Here is an 18,430-nt window from a genome sequence, read left to right as displayed (position 1 = left end):
GTTACATTCAGTGTTTTTATATCCTCTGAATATTCCCAGATATCATTGATCCAATTGACAAAATTCTACCCTCTTCTGAGATGGGGTGAGATTGTGAATTCGGCTACTGGTGAATTTAGAAATTTTACAGAATTAATATCTGAGTTTATTTTTAAACAAACTCAATGGATTTGAACTGTAAGGAGATTCCTACAGAGTAATAGAAAGGTTCATCCATGCCCTGAGGTAAGAAGATTTAAAATATCTTCTTCTAGCTTTAAAAGGTGTCCACTGATGCACAAAGACTGCTACTTTCCCATTCCAGCACAGGCATTTCAATGCTCTTCCCCCAATCTCACCTTCATAACAACTTTTAAAAGAAAACCCTCAGTTCTTGGGGAGGGGGGAGCCCATCCTTCATCATTTTCTCTAGTGAGAACATCTGCATCTGTTTGGGTCTCTGACTGCCAGCAACAGAAACCAGCTCTGACTTGCACAAGAACCAAAGGTGCCAGAGTAGCTCACGGGTCTGAAGGAAGCCCTGGAAAACAAGGCTAAGGGAAGATGGTAACTAGGTCAGCTAAGGACTGTGGCCTCGGGACCCTGAAGGCCATCACCAGAGATGTTCCTTTCTCATAATTCAAACCTGACTCCTTGTGTGACTATCGTTTCCACTCCAGAAAGACAGGCTTAGCACTGGTCATATGTCTTCCTGAGGCCAGGGTAGCAGGAGTGCCATGAGACCCAGGAGGCGTGATTTCTGTTCCCCTCTCATCCCCCAAAAGAGGCATATACTTCTAAAAGATGGTTTGTAGAGAATACAAAGAAGGAGAGTCCTGGCTTATTCTGCGTGCCAGATAGAACCTGCTGAAAATGTGCCAGGCGGCTCTTAGCACAAGTGTTGTTGCCCTGGAGAGGCCTTACACTGGGCCCCAGCAGCTTTGATGCATGTCACTAACCTGGCAAATCTATCCTAGGGCTGGCTCTGGGCCACACTTTTGTAACTTGATGCTCTCAGTACCTTGAGCTGATCAAACACAAGGAGACTGCCTCATTCTGGTTAAACTTACAAGAAAATGGAACTGCACACTAAAACTCACTTTGTTCATTTTCAATGAGAAACAGAACCATTCTGTGGACTGGAACAAAATTCTTGGCTACTTCTTAACTGAAGAGGAGACAAATTATCAGTTTGGTGGGCTTAGAACAAGTCCATCAAGCCTCTGATGTTTTACTAAATTGCCTCATTTAAAAAAAAATATTTTTACTAATATTTATGGACTGTCTATAATATATGATAATTGTATTGCTGTGTTTCTAACAGTGAACAGGACAGATATATAATCCTCCCAATCTACTGGAGGAGACAAACATTAACAAATACACTAATCAATGTATGATGGTAAATACAGAAGGAATAAGGTGCTACAAAGTAGAAGAAACTAATCAGGGTGGAATCTAATTCTAATTGGGGGGTTTTGGGAGCCTCCCCAGGCTTGACATTTGAGCTAAGATCAGAAAGATAATGGTCAGCAGGCACATTGGTAACTCAGGAGGCAGGGGGAGTCACAAGTCTGAGACCACCCGGGGCAACTTAGCAAGACCTTATTTCAAAATAAAAAATAAAAGGGCTGGGGGTGTGTCTCAGTGGCAGAGCACTCCTAAGTTCAATTCCCAGTACCACAGGAAAAAAAAGAAAGAAAGAAATCACTCCCTTTGCTGCTTGCTTATTTGGACTGTACTTGAAACAGAAAGACTTAGAGAGGAAATTCTCCTCCTCCTACTCCAGACACTGCCCAAAGGGGCATATCCCACTCAACTGGGACAAATTTGAGTTCCATTGTGTGAGACTAATAGATTTTTGAGACCAAGTGACTCTCTTAAGGAGGCTCTTGGGGTACAGCTGCCCTGACTTCTGAGTGGGAGGCGACCCCTACTGGTAGCCAGAGGTCTTGGAATCTCACCTCCCTGATTATCAGAGATGTCTCTATCTTATTTCCAAAGGGTGGATCTCAGCCACTGTGCACACATAATCTCAGGATGCACCACGCAGGGGGATGAAGGACAGACATGGATGGAAAAGTTACAGCAGATCATGAATATATGGGTTTCTAAGATGAGGTAGTGGTCTAGCCAATTACTCTGACCACTGGTTTTTATTGGTTACAGTACTATTTCCAGGCTCAGTTTGGGACACATCCCCATGAATTCAATCAGCTGACAGGTCTGACCAAATTAAATACCCTCTTTGGTTTCACCAAACCTCTGACAGATTCTTGGAACAGGCTGCCCTCCCTGGGCCCTCCCTGAGGCTCTTGAAGCAAGCAGATCCTATGGGGAAGGAACCCTACCTTGGCATGGGCCTATGCCACAGAAGTCTGTGCCTGCTTCCAGCAATCAGTCCTTACCAGTAGTGCCAACAGTCCCTTGCTGGCACTCTGCCCAGACCCGTTATTGAGGACACTCATTTGCCAAGAGCTATAAGAGAATAGGTAACAGCTCACAGCTGCCCTTATCTGAAGCATTGCCCTGGACCAAATGGAAACTACCTTACTTGGAGGCAAAATTCACTCCCACCCTTCGCCCATTGTTGGTACATGACTGGCAAAGAGTATGAGAGGCTGGCCTGGCCTGGTGTCACCTCAAGGAGGGACTATCTCCATGGCAAGTTTGCACTGCAAAATATCCCTGTGGGATCAGACGATGAAAGCCAGGCTATAGCAGAGAACAAACTCTTGCTTCTTACCCTCTCCTTATTCTGTCTCCCTCACTCCCCCTCTGCCGAAGGCCCTCCCCTAAGATATCACTTAAATAGGATTTCCCATCTCAGGCTGAGGAATCTGCCTCAGACCCATCAGATATCCTTCTATGTTGACTCTTGAGGACAAAATTTTCACTGCAGTTATCAAGGCAAAGCAAATGTTCTTGGAGCAGTTGGATGCCTAATTTAGGATATTAGCCTGACTGTCCAGTAAGTCAGCTACTGCAGCATTCACACTGGGTCTTATGCAGAAGTCAATCAGGCATTGTCCCAAGCTACAGGAATTTTGACCAGAAAACACAATTCCAAACACTGGCCCAGAATCCAGCTAGCCAAGCAGCCTGAGATGGCTACATAGGGTAATCATCTCAAGTGCCAGCTCAGAGCTTACAAATACCAGCATGTAGCATGGCAGCTCCTAGTTCTACCTCAGTCTGTTCAATTTCTCAATAGTTGCTTCTTTAAGGTACTGGTTCCCTTATCACACACTTTCATGGAGGGAAGGTATGAAAAAGGGTGGCTGATACCTACCTCACTGAGCTATTGTGAGGATTTATTGAGACAGTTCAGGTAAAGATTTTAGCACGAAGCCTGTCATCTACCCAGCTCTCAGATGTGCCAGTTGTGTCATCATCTCTTGGGACTTCAGGATTCATCTCTGGGCCCACACACATTCTGCTGTTGTCCTCCATGCTGGGAGCCCTGCTGTTTCTCCATTCCCTGCAGGTGGGTGGTTGGCAGAGATCTCTGCCCAAACTCCTGAATACTGACCTCCCAGCTCCTGTACTTTTTGAAAACAGTCATTTCTGCCCTTGGAATGGAGGACTGGTGGGATCCAATAGGAAATTGCTGCAGTGGAGGCTCCTGGCACATGAGCTGGCCAATGATTTGCTCCTGTGATGAGGCAAGTTCTCCGATAAATCCCCACAGTCACAGAACTCACGGAAATGCACACAGTCTTTAGAATAATGAAACTTGCTTCTACAGCATGGTGAAGTGGGAAGGAATGTTTCAAAATGAGTCATGAGATCTAACTGGCAGGTTCATAAGGAAGAACAGTTGGTACTACTGAGAGTAAAATAAAACAAGAGATGTGGATGTGCCTTTGATCCTTTGCCATATTATTATTGGTGGAATTCCACCAGGGTGGAAGGAGAAAGGATATACCTAGAAAGTTCCTGTTATGGTTTGGATATTAGGGTGTCCCCCAAAAGCTCATGTGTGAGACAATGCAAGAAAGTTTAGAGGTGAAATGATTGGGTTATGAGAGGCTTAACTCAATCAGTGTGTTAGTCCCCTTAATCCCTATAAGGGGACTAACACACTGATTGAGTTAACTGGTGGCTGTAGGCAAGTAGGGTGTGGCTGGAGGAAGTGGGTCATTGGGAACCCACCTTTGGGATATATATTTTGTGAGCTGGGCTTAGTCTCTCTCTCTCTCTGCTTCCTGGTGGGATGTCCTGAGCCACATCCTTCTGTCAAGATGTTCTGCCTCACTTTGAGCCCTGAGGAATGGAGCCAGCTATTTATGGACTGAGATCTCTGAAGCCATGAGACCCTCAAATAAACTCTTCGTCATCTAAAATTATTCTTGTCAGGTCTTTTGGTTGCAGCAAAGAAAAAACTGACAAAGCAGTTACAATGCCTGTTAGATGTGACACTCAAAGGTATCCATTTTTGTCCCTCCTAACAACTGTATTTAATTTGTGATACCCACTCATCTATATATTCAGTGTGAACACTGCTGGCTTTAGGAACTTCATTTTCTTAGCTCTTCCCAGGTGCCTAAGTCCTGTTTATGGCAACCTTGGTAAAATACTTGGTTTTGCACTAAGGCTCATTGAGTGTCACATCAGGTTTTTCTCTGATGGGAAAAAAATGGAACAATCAAGGAAATTTTTCTTATATAAACTAAATCAACTTATCAACAGTGACTCTATGTTGAGTTCTTAGCCAATAAGAGAACTGGTCTTATTAATTTGGTAAAAAAATGAATAGCCCCATATCCCTTGCTAATGGCTAGAGGAAAATCATGCACTCAGAAGTAGGATATGCCTTTGGTATAAACCCCATAGAAGCCAGGGACATTGTCCTGGAACCCAACAAGATGTTGCGAATTAAGATCTACCTGGGTTTGTAGGTTATCTTAATCTGGATCAAACTGAAAAATAAATATTTCAATGTCTCACTCTGTCAGTCAGATTTTTGTCTCTATGACCAAAATGCCTGACAACAAAAACTTAGGGGAGGAAAAATCTATTTTGAGCTCATGGTTTCAGAGGTTAAGACCATGGTCGGCCAACTCCCTTGCTCTAGTCCAGAGTGAGGCAGAACATCGTGGTGAGAGTTTGTGGCAAATGAAAGCTGCTCAGCTCATGGTATCAAGGAAGCAGAGAGAGTGTGCAGAATGCCAAGAACAATATATAAATCTCAAGGGCACATCCCCAGTGACCTACTTCCTCCAGTCATGCCTCACCTGTCTATAAATATCACCCAGTAGTCCATTCAAATTATTAATTCATCAAATGGATTAATCCACTGATGAGGTTACCACTCTCACCATTGCCTAAAAGCTCACCTCTGTTCCTCACTGTATCAGGGACCATGCTTCCAATACATGAGCTTTCTGAGCAATATCAAAGATCTAACCTTAACATTCAGTATATACAGAACAAATATGAGATGGAGAGGCAGGAGGGATAGAAGGTAAAACAAGAAGAACAAGGGAAATATTCTTTACAAAGCAGCAACCAACTAAATATTTGGAAATAGTGATGTCTGAACTTCTTGGGTAAATTTCCCTGATTGGTGGCCTTGAATTGTCATGGGTATGCAGGTGTCCTTATTCTACCAGCCCTCCACTGTTGTTGAGGTAGATGAGCCCCAGACTCATCCTTTCATTTTGTGTTGTATTATGGCCATTAATGTCCATCTGTTCCCAATGAGTAGAAAGGGTCAAGGGGCAGAGTACATCTGGGAACCCTGGGATAATCATACCAAGCAGGCTGAGGCTGGGGGTTCTGCCTTATGTGTATTATTAGAATGCTTCTTTCCCTGCAAACACCTGCACTTATATAGTTGCTAAAAGAGTATCATGCTGTAAGACTTAGAATAATCCATTCCTGAAGAAAATTTTTGAGTTACAAGCAGAGAGTATAAAAGCCTGAGCTATTTCTTCAGTCTTTGTGTTTTGTTCATGTCATAAAATTTTTTTGAATAGAGGGATTGTATCTTGTCCCTGGCTCCTTTTGTACACTCTTTCTGCTTCCTAGTGACCCTGGGCTGAGCAACTCTCCTCCACCCTGCCCTCCTGCCCTGATGTTCTGCCTTACCTCCAACCCAGAGCAAGGGAGTTGGACAACCATGGACAGAACCTCTGAAACCACAAACCCCCAAAAGCTTAATATTTTTTAAATATTTCTGCTATGTACTGTAGTTGAAATAGATCCCTTCTTGTTATAAGGCTCTGCTACAATGAACAGGATATTTTTCTAATTAGTAAGTGAAACATACTAATTTCTAGTTAGTAAGTGAAACTGCCTCTTTCATAACTGAAAGAGGCAGACATTTTTTTTAAAAAAAATTTAGTTGTAAATGGACACAACACCTTTATTTCATTTATTTATTCATTTATTTTTAATGTGGTGCTGGGGATTGAACCCAGTGCCTCACAAGTGCTAAGCACTACCACTGAGCTACAACTCCAGGTCGAGGCAGACATCATTTTTAAAATGAGAACAACAAAATTGTACTAGGCTTTTATTCTGACAATATTCCCAGGCTTAAGGAGAGAAGAATGGCAAGGTTATACTCATGAACTTTGAGCCTGTCTATTTGTCCACTGTTAGGACACCTGAATCAACACAATGAAAGAGATGACACTGGCAAAAAGCCAAGAAATAAGCGTAGGCAAAGTCGTGAGAAGAAAATCAAAAGATTGCTGAACAATCCTGATGATGTCTGCCTCTTAGAGTGCTGAGTGTTTTACTCACTATTTATAAAAAAAATATGTATCCTGTTTATTAAAGCAGCCTGATAAGGTAAAAGGATCCTTTCCAATTCTTTGGCTAAGAATTTCCCTAACACAGGGGATGGTCAGATAATCAGTCGCCTCTGAAGAGAGGCACAGGGATGGGAGAGGTGGAACAGCCCCTTCACTATATACCCTTCTAAGTGTTGGGGGTACTTATTTGTGTTTTTGGTTTGTTTTTATTTTTGTTCTTTGTGCTGGGGCTTGAAGCCAGGGCCTTGTGCATGCTACTAAGCTAAATCTCAAAGAGCTGTTTTGATGACAGGGAGGCTATATATGTGTATTCATGTGGTCCTGTCCTCATCCTGGCCCTGTCCTGTACTTCACTAGTCCCTCTGGGTCGACTGGGTATCAGAGGCTATCTCCTCGGGAAGTATGCCACATAGGGGGTCATTGAGGTACTGAGGCCACACAGCTGGATGGGTAGGAGCAGGACACCCACTTCAGCTCTTGGTCTTCTCCTGGGGAGTCTCAGTCCTCACCTGTCCAGTGTCCCAGTTGCCAGCGCTGGGTTTTCAGCCAAATGCTACCTAAAAAGAATTTGGCTTCACAAGGCCTGGGATCCCTGCCAGCCACTAGTCCATGAGGGGAGAAGCAGGGAGTAGGCACTGGTCCCCTGACTTGGAGAGTTACGATGTGTTAAGATACCCTCAGGGGGCTGAAGGTGTAGCTCAGTGGTAGAGTGCTTGCCTTGCATGCACAAGGCCCTGGCTTCAATCCCCAGCACCACAAAAAAAAAAAAAAAAAGAAGAAGAAGAAGAAAGCTTCAGGTGCTGGACTGTCTCTCAAGCTTGTCATTTAATTCTTCCGAGGTACTTTACCTACCTTCACCAGTTCGCAGATGAGGAAACAAGTTAACTTGGAGAGACTGGAGTGAGTGAATCTCACTTAGAACATAGAACTCAGGGCTCTGTGCTCCAGGTTCATCCCACGAACACACAGCCTGTTGGACTCTTGTTCTAGAGATCAGTCCCATGAAGCTGCAATGAATGTTTTGAAACCAACCTGGTTGCCACTGGATACACTGGCTTCCCTCTGAGCACCGACAGACACCAAGTGGGGACCGGAGGGGAGGATGACAGGAGGAAAGGGGCGACAGGAGGAGTTGGAAGGGGCAGAGGTGGAGAAGTTAATTAATATAGTCCTTTGCCCTTCATTGGGACTCAAGGAGGCCCCCTTTGAGGCAGCTTTGAGTCCATCTGTGTCTTGCTCAAGGTAAACATTCGGTCTACAATCAAGGGGACATGTGGCCCCACCAATGTGAGTGGACATGTTGTGGATCTCTGTTGGAAAATGAATAACAGAAAATTGTATACACTTAGGGGGAAAATAGGCGGGAAATTCCGAATACTCAATAATCCTTATCTGTGGATGGTTCAGATTAGGGGGATTTTAATGCTTTCTGTATTTTTCTATAAGATTTAAATGTATGTGTCATTACTTTGGTAATTAGATTGTTGGGTTTTTTTTTTTTTTGTATTGGTGACTGAACCCACAGTGCTTTTCCTCTGAGTTGTATCTCCAGCCCCACCCCCACACACATGCCTTTAAAAATTTATTTCGTCAAATGTATGAAATATGATATGTCAAGAGCTATGTCATGTTTTGAACAACTAATAAAAATAAATTAAAAAAATTAAAAAAATTATTTCATTTTAAGATAGGGTCTCCCTAAAGTTATCCAGGCGAGCTCAAACTTGCAATCTTCCTGCCTCAAAACCACCCACCTCCACCACTCAGTCCCCAATAGCTAGGGTTACAGGTATGCACCATTGAGCCCAGCTAATGTTTTGGTAATTAGAATGAAAGAGAAAAAGAAGCCAGGTGCAGTGGCATGTGCCCAGCAACTCAGGAGGCTGAAACCGGAGAATCATAGGGTTGAGGCCAACCTCAGCAATTTAGTAAGACCCTGTCTCAAAATAAAAAATAAAAAGTGCCAGGAATCTCACTCAGTGGTAAAGTGCTCCTGGGTTCAACCCTCAGTACCACAAAACAAACAAAAAAGGGCAAAGAAAAGGAAGTTTTTAGAGAATAGGGGTCCCTCCATCCGTCATCTAAACTTCCAAAACAACTTGCGTATCTGTACCAGGTGCTTGCTCTTATGTTACCAGGAAGTAGTTTTGTGCCATAAAGGATTTTGTCCTTAGTGTGTACTATTAATTATTAAAGAAATGTTTGTTAATCTTGTCAGATAAGCTTAATGCTTAGCTTGAAGACTGAAAAACTAAATTGTTTGTCCCTTGACTTTGCACAATGTTGCTTAGGCATTTAGTTTAAAGGGGGAAAAAAAGAAAGAAAGAAATGAAGAGGGAAACAGTGGGATTTTGTTTTGCTTTCGTGACTGTTTCAATGCTTAGACTTGCAACACGCTTCCTATTTGTGACAGCTACACACCTTCCCTATCTTCCAAGCTTAGGAAAATACATTGTTATAATAATTACTAATCCAGGGAGGAAGAGAGAGTGAGATGCAAAATGGAAGGTGAAATACAGGGGATGACAGATGGAAACCGGAAGGAGAAGAGCGGGAATACCAAAGGTTGCTTCCTGGAGGAGGGGAACCAGATCTGGCCTTGGAAGAGGTCAGTTCAGGAGCAGGGAGAGTGGAGGGAGGTCATTTCTGGTGGGAGGCAGTCAGGTGGGGCAGAAGCTACACCGGGCCAGACCTCTATAGGCTCCCTTTCCCACCCCATTTTCCCTCAATAAGGGTTAGGATCCTGCCGCAGCCTTGTGTCGCTGGACTCTGGGGAGGCCCAACCTACTGCAGTTCTGGACCTTGCCCAGGAATTTCCTTTGAAAGGTGAACACAGGCCAAAGCACAAGCAGGCTGGCTCAGCTCATCCCTAGAGAAACCTGCGCTTCCATCTCTTCCTGAGGACCACCTGTCACCACAAATATGTGAGTAGGAATAAGGTCCTGTCCTCTCTGTGCAGCTGTATCTGTGTGTGTGCTGGAATCAGGGCTTCCAAGGCTCTGTGTGTGTGTGTGTGTGTGTGTGTGTGTGTGTGTGCATACGCACTCAATGTGTGTCCCTGCTTGTTTGTATGTATGTCTGGGTGTGTTATCTTAACCAGTCTGCTGTTGGGATCGAGTATGGTAATCCCCAAAGGGAAAAAAGGAGGAGGAATGGGAGTAGGGAGACAGGGTCGCACTTAGGACTTTATTTACAGATGAGCTGAAGCCTATGAATTGAGCTTCAGCAAAAAAAAGAACTATAGACTGAGTGTAGTGGCTCACTCCTAGTAACTCCAGAGGTTGAAGCAGGAGGATTGCAAGTTTGAGGCCAGTCTCAATAATTTAGCTAGATCCTGTTTCAAAATAAAAATATAAAAATGACTGGGGATATAACTCAATGGTAGAGCACCCCTTGGTTCAATCCCCAATGTTGGGGGAAAAAAATAAAAGGAACTATTGGCTCTTGGCATGAAAAAGTCCAGGGGTAGTTATCTAGGGACCAGATTGTTGTCTTCAGGATATTGTGTCTCCATTTTTCAAGTGTGGAAAAGTATAATACAATAAGCATATCACTACTTTTATTCCCTTGAAGTATTGCATCAAAGAGAAGGACATGCTCTTCAGTAGAGAATCAGAGGGTGTTGGGCCCGAGTGCAGACAGGCAGCATAGAGTTGAACCATCCAAGCCCTGCCAGAGCATGAGGAGATTTTTATATTGCACAGTAAGTCCTCCAACAGTCATAATTTTTCCATGAAGATTAAACCTTAAACACCTGCTTCAAAAAAACAAAACAAAACTACCTCCCTGTCCCCACCCCAGGGAGGTGGGGAGTGGAGAAAAAGAAAAAAGGAAAGAAAGAGAAAGGAAAAAAGGAGGAAACAAAGAACCTATAATCCCAAGGGCTTACAAATGAGAGGCATGGCCTTTTCTCTATTTTCTATATTTATATGAAAATAATTCATGCTTCATGCTAAATACATTATTTACCTTATAAGAACTTTGTTGTTTTTAAATTTAAAAAGTTTGTTTAATGATTGCTTTTTCTTTGAAGCAATCCATGCATTATGGATCAGAAATATCTGCTGGCTATACTGGCTAAATGTGGAAATCAGATTTTTTGCAAAGATGAATTTTTTTGATACAAGGGATTGAACTCAGGGGCACTCAACCACTGAGCCACATCCCCAGCCCTACTTTGTATTTTATTTAGAGATAGAGTCTCACTGAGTCGCTTAGTGCCTCGCTTTTGCTAAGGCTAGCTTTGACTTGCAATCCTCCTGCCTCAGCCTCCCGAGCCATTAGGATTACAGTCATGCACCACCGCGCCTGGCACAAAGATGGATCTTGACTGACATTAATTGCAGATTCCTTTTTGAAGGCAATATAGGAGTTATTTTTTTACCATGGTTTATTTTTTGTGTGTCCATCAACATGTGAGCCTATCACTTAATGGCAAGTGAGTTTAACCTGTTGTGTGGAGTGAGGCAAGCCAGGGCCTCTCTTCAGAAAAATGCCTGTATCAGATACATACTCATTTCCTTCCTTTCCTTCCCTGTGAAATGGGCAGGATTTGCTGTTTTGGCCTGGAACTCCTGGAGCTTACAGGACAGGTTCAGAAGGGAATGTAAGAAGGGCCACCTCCTCCATGTGTTAGAGGGGCCCAGGCGGAGGTCCGAGGCACAATGAGGAGCCAGCTCTGGGATGGCTTATGAAACCCCCAGGCAAGGGCCTGGTGCTTCCAGGCTTCTGCTCCTGCCACCCTGCCCTCTTCCCCACTTCCTCAACCCCCGCTCCTGGATCCTGCAGGCTCTCCCTTTAGCTTTGGGCTCTGTCTTTGTCTTTCAGCTGGAAGATCTGGCCCATGGAGAAGCAGGCACCCAAACGAGGAGAGTTCGTTTCTCTCAAACCTGCGACCCATGGCTTGGAGAACACGGAGGCTGAGTTCTTGGAGAGCCTGGTCTGTCCACTTCCCCAGCCTCCTCAGTCTTTGGGTTTGAGTCCTAACCCACAGTGGGAGGGTCTGTGCCCACCTTCTTATACATCCATCTTCTTTGGCCTCAGCTATTTGCTTGCATAGTTAAGGCAACTCTATGAGCTGGAGTCCCAGTATAAATCAGCCCCCTTTATTTCACTCATGAAACATTTATTGGGCACCTACTATGTGCCAATATAACCCATCCAAGTCTGAAAGGTCAGAGAAATTTCCAATGTGGAAGTAACATTTAAGCTCCAATCTGAAAGATGAGAAGAGAAACGAGATGATGGGGTGAGTCTCTGAGAAAGCCTCAGCCTTCCAGGAGCTCCCAATCTTCTCCTTCCTCTTCACTAGCCAAGTTGAGGATCACAACCTGGTCTTTGGAGCATAACATGGCACCCTTTCCTCTCCCAACCTTCTGTGACCAGACCCCTTCCCTATGCTGCCCTATGCACCCCAGGAGGCAGCTTTCACAGTGTCACCTTGCAAGAATGTCCCCCACCCAATAACTCCAAGGACTGTGGGGTAAATGGCATTCTTTAGACATACAGTGAGGTAACCCTGCCTGGGACTTCCCTTAGAGGCTTCCTCTTGGCCCCCAACCAGTCAAAGTGTTCCTCCTTGATGCAGATTGCAAGCTCCCTGAAGGCAGAATATGTCTAACACACAGAGCCCTGAACATAGTAGGTGCTCATGGTATGCTTTGCAGAATTTAATTAAGTAACCCTCTGATTATTTCTTGTGCAAAAGTCCCATTCTCACCTCAGTCTACTGATGAGGGCCTGTGGGTACCTTGGGGTGGTCTGGGTCTCTCACCTCTCTGGGCCCCTCAGCTCTTCTATCTCTCAGGTGGGAAGGCTGGCCCTGATGTCTCCCTGATGGCTTTAGGAGGAAGGCCGGCTCCCTGGCAGTGACTCCAGCCCCATAGAGCACGAGGGCAGCTGGAGCAAAGCTGACCCGAAGTCCTTCTCTAGATGGTAGGTGATCTCTGTGAGGATGATGGACTAGTCAGGGAAATAGGTTGGGGATCCTGGCCTCCTGGCACATGTGGGAGCTGGATACCTTTGTTGAAGGAGGAACCAAGGCACTTCAGCCATTTCTTGCAGCTAGATGAGCCATGCTGTCCTCTCCCTCAGAGGTAAGCCAGGCCACAGGCCCTACCTGCTCATAAGCAGCCAGAAACCCCAACATGTACTGTGGGCTGCTCTGGTGGAAGTTGGGGAGGAGGCCCTGAACCAGTCAGGGGTTCCCCTTTAACCTCCCCCATCCCCCTTATACCTGGTCCTGCCTCTGAGAGAACTTAAGGGGAAATCTGAAGCTCAGTTTAAAACTCTTGGACTGACCCAGGTTCACATTTTATATGGAAGGAAAAGGACCAGCCCAGAGGGTCCTCGGTGGCAGGATCCTGAACTGAGCACAGAATGAAGGATCTGGAGTGGCAATGGGGAAGGGATCCATCTATTGTCTGGATGGAGGGACTCGGGAAGATGCCTCACTTGCCCTCCAAAGAGGGGACAGGAGGATAAAATTGCTTTTAGTGGTTGAATTCCATGAGCAGTGAGTGCACATCTACTAGAGGTACCTATCATTCCTCCAGGGACAAACAGATGACCAAATGACCAGGTAAGAATTAGCATTTGGACTGGGTCTGAAGGTAGTCACACTTGGGCAGGGGCCAGGCTGCCTCCCTCTGGAATCGGTAGTGCTACGCTCCCTCCCTCTGGAATCGGTAGTGCTACGCTCTCTCCCTCTGGAATAGGTAGTGCTGACTTAGATAATGAGTGTCCTGATCCAAAGGGAGCAAATGAAGAACAGGAAGCTACTGTATCTTGCTCCATGGACAGGTGGAAATCAGGGATGTGAAGGCTGTCATCTTTGAATATTTCTGTATGTTGATAAGGTTCTTCCCTATCAATTCCCTCAGCTTGGAAACAGGGTTTATTCCTGGGGTAATGGGGCCTGCTAGAACTGCTCCAGTCCAAAGGCCCAACTTGTGTAGACCTACAGGCAGTGAGGCCTGAATCATGGCTCAGTTTATTCTGGGCTGAGGTTGCCTTGCAACCCTGTGGAATGTCAAGGCCAGAGCCTGGCTTGCCCACCTTCACCATTGTACTAGGAACATACTTGAGTGGTTTCTACCTAAAGGTGTTGAGGATCCATACTGGGATGACTTTTATGGGAGTAAAAGGGCCACTCATGAACACTGTTGGTCCTCTCCCCAGGAGGAGCCTGCAGCCAGTCCTGAGAGCACGAAGCTTCTACAGGAAGCATGCACAGTTGTTCCGATGGATCTATATAGGCCTGTTCTGTACTGGTGAGCTGGGGACAAAGCCCTACCCAGAAACCACTGCCTCCCCAGCCTCATGTCTCAGGACAGGGTCATTCACTTTACCAATCAGTCAACAAATGTTTGCTGAGCACCAACTCAGGGCCGGCTCCCAGGCTAGGAACTGAAGCACCAGTTAAACCAGACCAGATCTCATTCTGAAGTCACTCCCTCATCAGCTAGGAAGTGGCACCAATATGCCCACATGATACAGTGAGCCATCTGGGAGCACCAAGGAGGCATGGGATGGGGGAGAGTCAGGGAGGACTTTCAGGAGGAAGTGAACTTCAAGTCTCATGAGGGGTGAATAGGAGGTGAGGGAAGGACAATAAGGAATGAGAGAAGTCATAGAGCAGAGATGAAAACCATCATGGTGTGGACTTTGATGAAGTCTAGTGTGGCTGGAGGATAGAGTTTATAAGGAATGCCAGTACATGAGGTTGGAAGGCTAGGAAAGGGTCTAGAATTGGAAGTGGGGTAATGGAGGAGGATTCTCAGGGATTTTGATTTTACTCTCAAATCAAGAGAGCCATCAAAAGATTGAAAACACAGACATGTCCAGGTGGAATTCATACTCTGGGATCCTGGGGAGACAGAGGGAGAAGGAGACATTGAGGGCCATGTTATGTTTGAGAATTAAGTGATGGAAGAGGGACAAGGCTAGATTTGAGAAATCCTACAGAAGCAATGCCAGTGTAACTTGGGAGGTGACCAGATGTGCAGGATGAAGGAGACCTTGAATCAAGGCTGCCTTGGGTTCCTGCATGGGTGATGGGTGGATTTGGAGCTTCCTGCAGAGCTATAGAACACAGGTGGAAGAGACAGTCTTGCTAAGGAGGGAGGTGATTTGGACAGTCTATTGGAGGTACCACCACCAGGTCATCCAGGGCAAGAGAAAGTTTCCCCTGGAGAAGTTACTTGGAGAATGAATTGAGAAGTGGGTCAAGGACAGAAACCTGAGACCATCCACATGGAATGTGGTAAAGGGTAAACAGAGCAAGGACAGAGTCAAGTCCATTAATTTAGGGGCAAAGAGGTGGTAATGACTTAGAGCATAAGTGCAAAAACTAAATTGGAGTAAATGGGAAGTGAGGCAGTATAGACAGCAAGTATAGAAACTCTTCGGAGAAATTTTTATGAAAACAGAGAGGAAATATTAATGGTTAGGATGTGACAAAAGATCAATGATAGACATGTGTTTGTGATGGGAGACACTTGGAACATGTTTGTGAGCTAAAGTGGGGGCTTTGTAGAAAGAGGACATTCCCCAGAGAAGGTACCTGGGCCCAGGTGGAGGGACAGGTCTTCGTAGGCTGAGACTTATCTCTGTCAGGTTAGAAGTAAAGAGGGAAAGATGGGTGTGGATATAGAGACCATAATAGGTAGCTAGGGAGGGGAGAGGATAGTGAGAGAGGTGACAGAAATGGCCCTAGTCTCTTGAAGTACTTAAAAACAAGGTCATCTGCTGAGATGGGGTGGATTCATGGTTTCTATATTAGCCAGTTTTCTGTTGCTATAATGAAATATCTGAAGCTAGGTACTTTATAAAGCAAAGATTTATTTAGTTCATAGTTTTGGATGCTCATGGACATGGCACTAACATCAGCTAGAAAAGTTCATCACTTCTGAGGGCATATCCCCAATGACCTAATTATCTTCCATTAAGCTCCACCTCTTAAAGGTTCCACTACCTCTCAAAATTACCGCACATGAATTGAACTTCTAACACATGAGCCCTTTAGAGGAAACACTCAAACCACATTCAAACCATAGAAGTTGCCCATAGTTTCCTTCAGAGATGATGTTGAAGACTGTGAAGTCATTATTTGGCATTCTTTGAAACCAGGTCTCCTCTGCTTTCTATGCTATTAACTTTACTCAGATTCAGATATGCTTCCCTTGAAGGAGTGATTGCATAGACTCTAGTAGAGAAGGGACTGACATGGATGGCTTTATTGTCCCTGGTCTTAGAAGACTTTGCCTATCATTCTAGCCAAAGTCCAAGGGAGGTCTTTGATTAATCCAGCTTTGGTCATGTGTGCATTCTCTCTCTCTCTCCCTCCATATCTCTCTCTCTCTCTCTCTCTCTCTCTCTCTCTCTCTCTCTCTCTCTCTCTCTCCATATATATATATATATATATATATATATATATATATATGAGTTGTAGATGGACATGATACCTTTATTTTATTCACTTATTTTTTATGTGGTGCTGAGGATCAATCCAGTACCTCACAGGTGCTGGGCAAGTGCTCCACCCTGTCTTGGCCTTTCCAGACCCTTCCTTCCTCCCTGGCCTGCCACCGCCCACCTCTGAGGCACTAGCACCTAGGCAGATGGACCTAATTAGGGCCTAACATCCTCCCTGTGTAAGACATTTAACTTGTCTGGCCTGTTACGTCACCATCTAAGCGGGCATCAACACAGCAATGACCTTGTATGCCGGCATGAGAATTCATTGTGAAAATGGATATAAAGTGCTGATCTCAGCGCTTGGTGACCATGGCACCTCAACCTGTCCTCTTCCCCATAACTTCCAGAGCCTACCTGCATCCCAGGCTGGGCTCTGAAGGGCTCTACCTGTGCCTCTAAATGCCACCCATACAATAGGAATCCCAGTCCACAAGCTTCTGTGTGGAAGGGAGCTTTATTTCTACAACTCTATCTATTTTCCGTTTCCATTTTATCATCACAGGGAGTGGCAGGAACTTAATCTATGTCTATTTGGAAACTCCCTTCACCCCTTTCCCTGGCAGACCCCAGGAGGCCTTAGCCACCATCACTCCTCAGGTTTCTTCTGACTGGCCCACTTCTCCAGGTGGTCCTAGGTTCTCCATGCTGGCAGGGAGCCCTGGAGATGTCCCTTCCCCACCACAGGCCTGCCCTGGTTTCCCACCTCTCTTGTCTTCCTCACTTCCACTACTTAGTGACTACAGAGTGTACACACTTACAAGCTTTCTGGGGCTCTGCCTGACCCCACACCACGTAGTGATGCTCTCTGAAGTCTTAGTGTCTCCCTGGGGCTCCACCCTGGAAGCAAGGCACACATGGCTCCTCTGCTTGCTGTGCCACAAACCCACTGGGTGCTGGCCTCTCTGGGACCCATCAGTGTCTTTGCTCTGCTATTCACTAACTAGTCTGATAGCAGAGGGGGCAGGGTGGGACCTATTTCCTCATGATGTTTCATTCCACATTTTTAATCCATGGCTCTAAGTCCTTTCCAATCCTTTAAGGCCATTTTTTTTAATTAAAAAATTTTTTTGTGTGTATTTGTATTGGGGATTGATCCCAGGGATGCTCTCTACCACTGAGTTGCATCCCTTCCTTTTTATTTTTATTTTGATACAGGGTCTTAGTTTGCTATCCTTAGCCAAGTTTGCTATCCTCCTGTCTCAGTCTCCCAAGAAGCTAGAATTACAGGAAGGTTCTACCACACCTGGCAAGGGCCCTTGATTTTGAAATTTGAAATCCCAAGGAGACACATTTCCCCTGTGGTCTCTGCTTGTTGAGGAACAAGCCCAGACTGGCTCAGCTACTCACAGGAGAGAAAGGCAAAAAGTAAAAAAGGAAACTTCAGGAAGAAAATGGTCATTGATTAATCATCAATGATTGATTACTTCATGGAGTCACTGATTCAGCTCCATCCTCCATTTGACATAGCATGGTTCTAGATGGTAGCAGGCGCTCCATTGATGCCCAGAGATTTATGTCTTGTCTCACCTGCTCTATTTACATCTCCTCACATTTGGTCAGCACTTCACAGTTTACAAAGCCCATTCACACACATTCTACCAGCTCATTTGTAACAAAATCTGACATGGTAGGGATGAGTGTTCTCATTTCCAAATAAGGAAAGAGAAACCAGGGAGTCTGAGTGAATTTCCTGCCCTCTGTGCTTTGGATGGAGTGAGATGGAGTCAGTGTGTGAGGCTTCAGGACCTGGAAAGATGGTTGATCCTTTCTCTGTTCCATCCCCCAGCATTTGCTGCCTTCCTGCTCATTGCCTGCCTCCTGGATTTCCGGAGGGCCCTGGCGCTGTTTGTCCTTGCCTGTGTGGTCTTTGTCTGCCTGGCCTGCAGGCTGCTGAAGAAGTTACTGGGGCCAAAACTGAGGAGGTGTGTGAAACTCCAGGACCATCCCCGCCTCATCCTGTGGTTTAAGAGGTGAGTGAGCTGGCAGCCTGGGGCGGGCAGGAGACAGAAGCCTCAGCCCTGGCCTACCGGAGGGTTCCCAGGTCACAAAGACCACTCCCTACCCTGTTTGCCTTCTGGGCTTGGGGGCAGGAGTTGCGGGGTGGATTCAAAGGCACCAGCCATCCCTGTTGTGTTTTGCCAGTTCTCAGCCTCAGTTACAATAGGTGACTGTGATGGCTGAGACAGGACTGGACAGTTTCTTAGGTTCCG

At 45.4% G+C, this 18,430-nt stretch overlaps 2 protein-coding genes across 3 annotated transcripts in view; both read left to right on the top strand.

Annotated features, from left to right (window-relative positions):
• Alpk3 (alpha kinase 3) overlaps window positions 1–9,612 on the top strand; it is a 66,291-nt gene extending 56,679 nt beyond the window's left edge. Inside the window, exons 12-13 of the mRNA XM_078051131.1 lie at window positions 9,220–9,351; window positions 9,477–9,612. Coding sequence (XP_077907257.1) covers window positions 9,220–9,351; window positions 9,477–9,573 — 229 coding nt within the window. The 3' untranslated portion in view covers window positions 9,574–9,612. The remainder of the gene's footprint in view (window positions 1–9,219; window positions 9,352–9,476) is intronic.
• Window positions 9,613–11,576: 1,964 nt separating this feature from the next.
• Slc28a1 (solute carrier family 28 member 1) overlaps window positions 11,577–18,430 on the top strand; it is a 46,466-nt gene continuing 39,612 nt past the window's right edge. For both annotated transcript variants that reach the window (XM_078051139.1, XM_040275562.2), the window contains exons 1-4: window positions 11,577–11,682; window positions 12,589–12,677; window positions 13,923–14,014; window positions 18,007–18,190. In XM_078051139.1, coding sequence (XP_077907265.1) covers window positions 11,587–11,682; window positions 12,589–12,677; window positions 13,923–14,014; window positions 18,007–18,190 — 461 coding nt within the window. In that variant the 5' untranslated portion in view covers window positions 11,577–11,586. The remainder of the gene's footprint in view (window positions 11,683–12,588; window positions 12,678–13,922; window positions 14,015–18,006; window positions 18,191–18,430) is intronic.

The sequence above is a fragment of the Ictidomys tridecemlineatus genome, chromosome 5, assembly GCF_052094955.1.
Source record: "Ictidomys tridecemlineatus isolate mIctTri1 chromosome 5, mIctTri1.hap1, whole genome shotgun sequence".
NCBI lineage: Eukaryota > Metazoa > Chordata > Mammalia > Rodentia > Sciuridae > Ictidomys > Ictidomys tridecemlineatus.
This window is presented reverse-complemented; position numbering and strand designations above follow the sequence as displayed.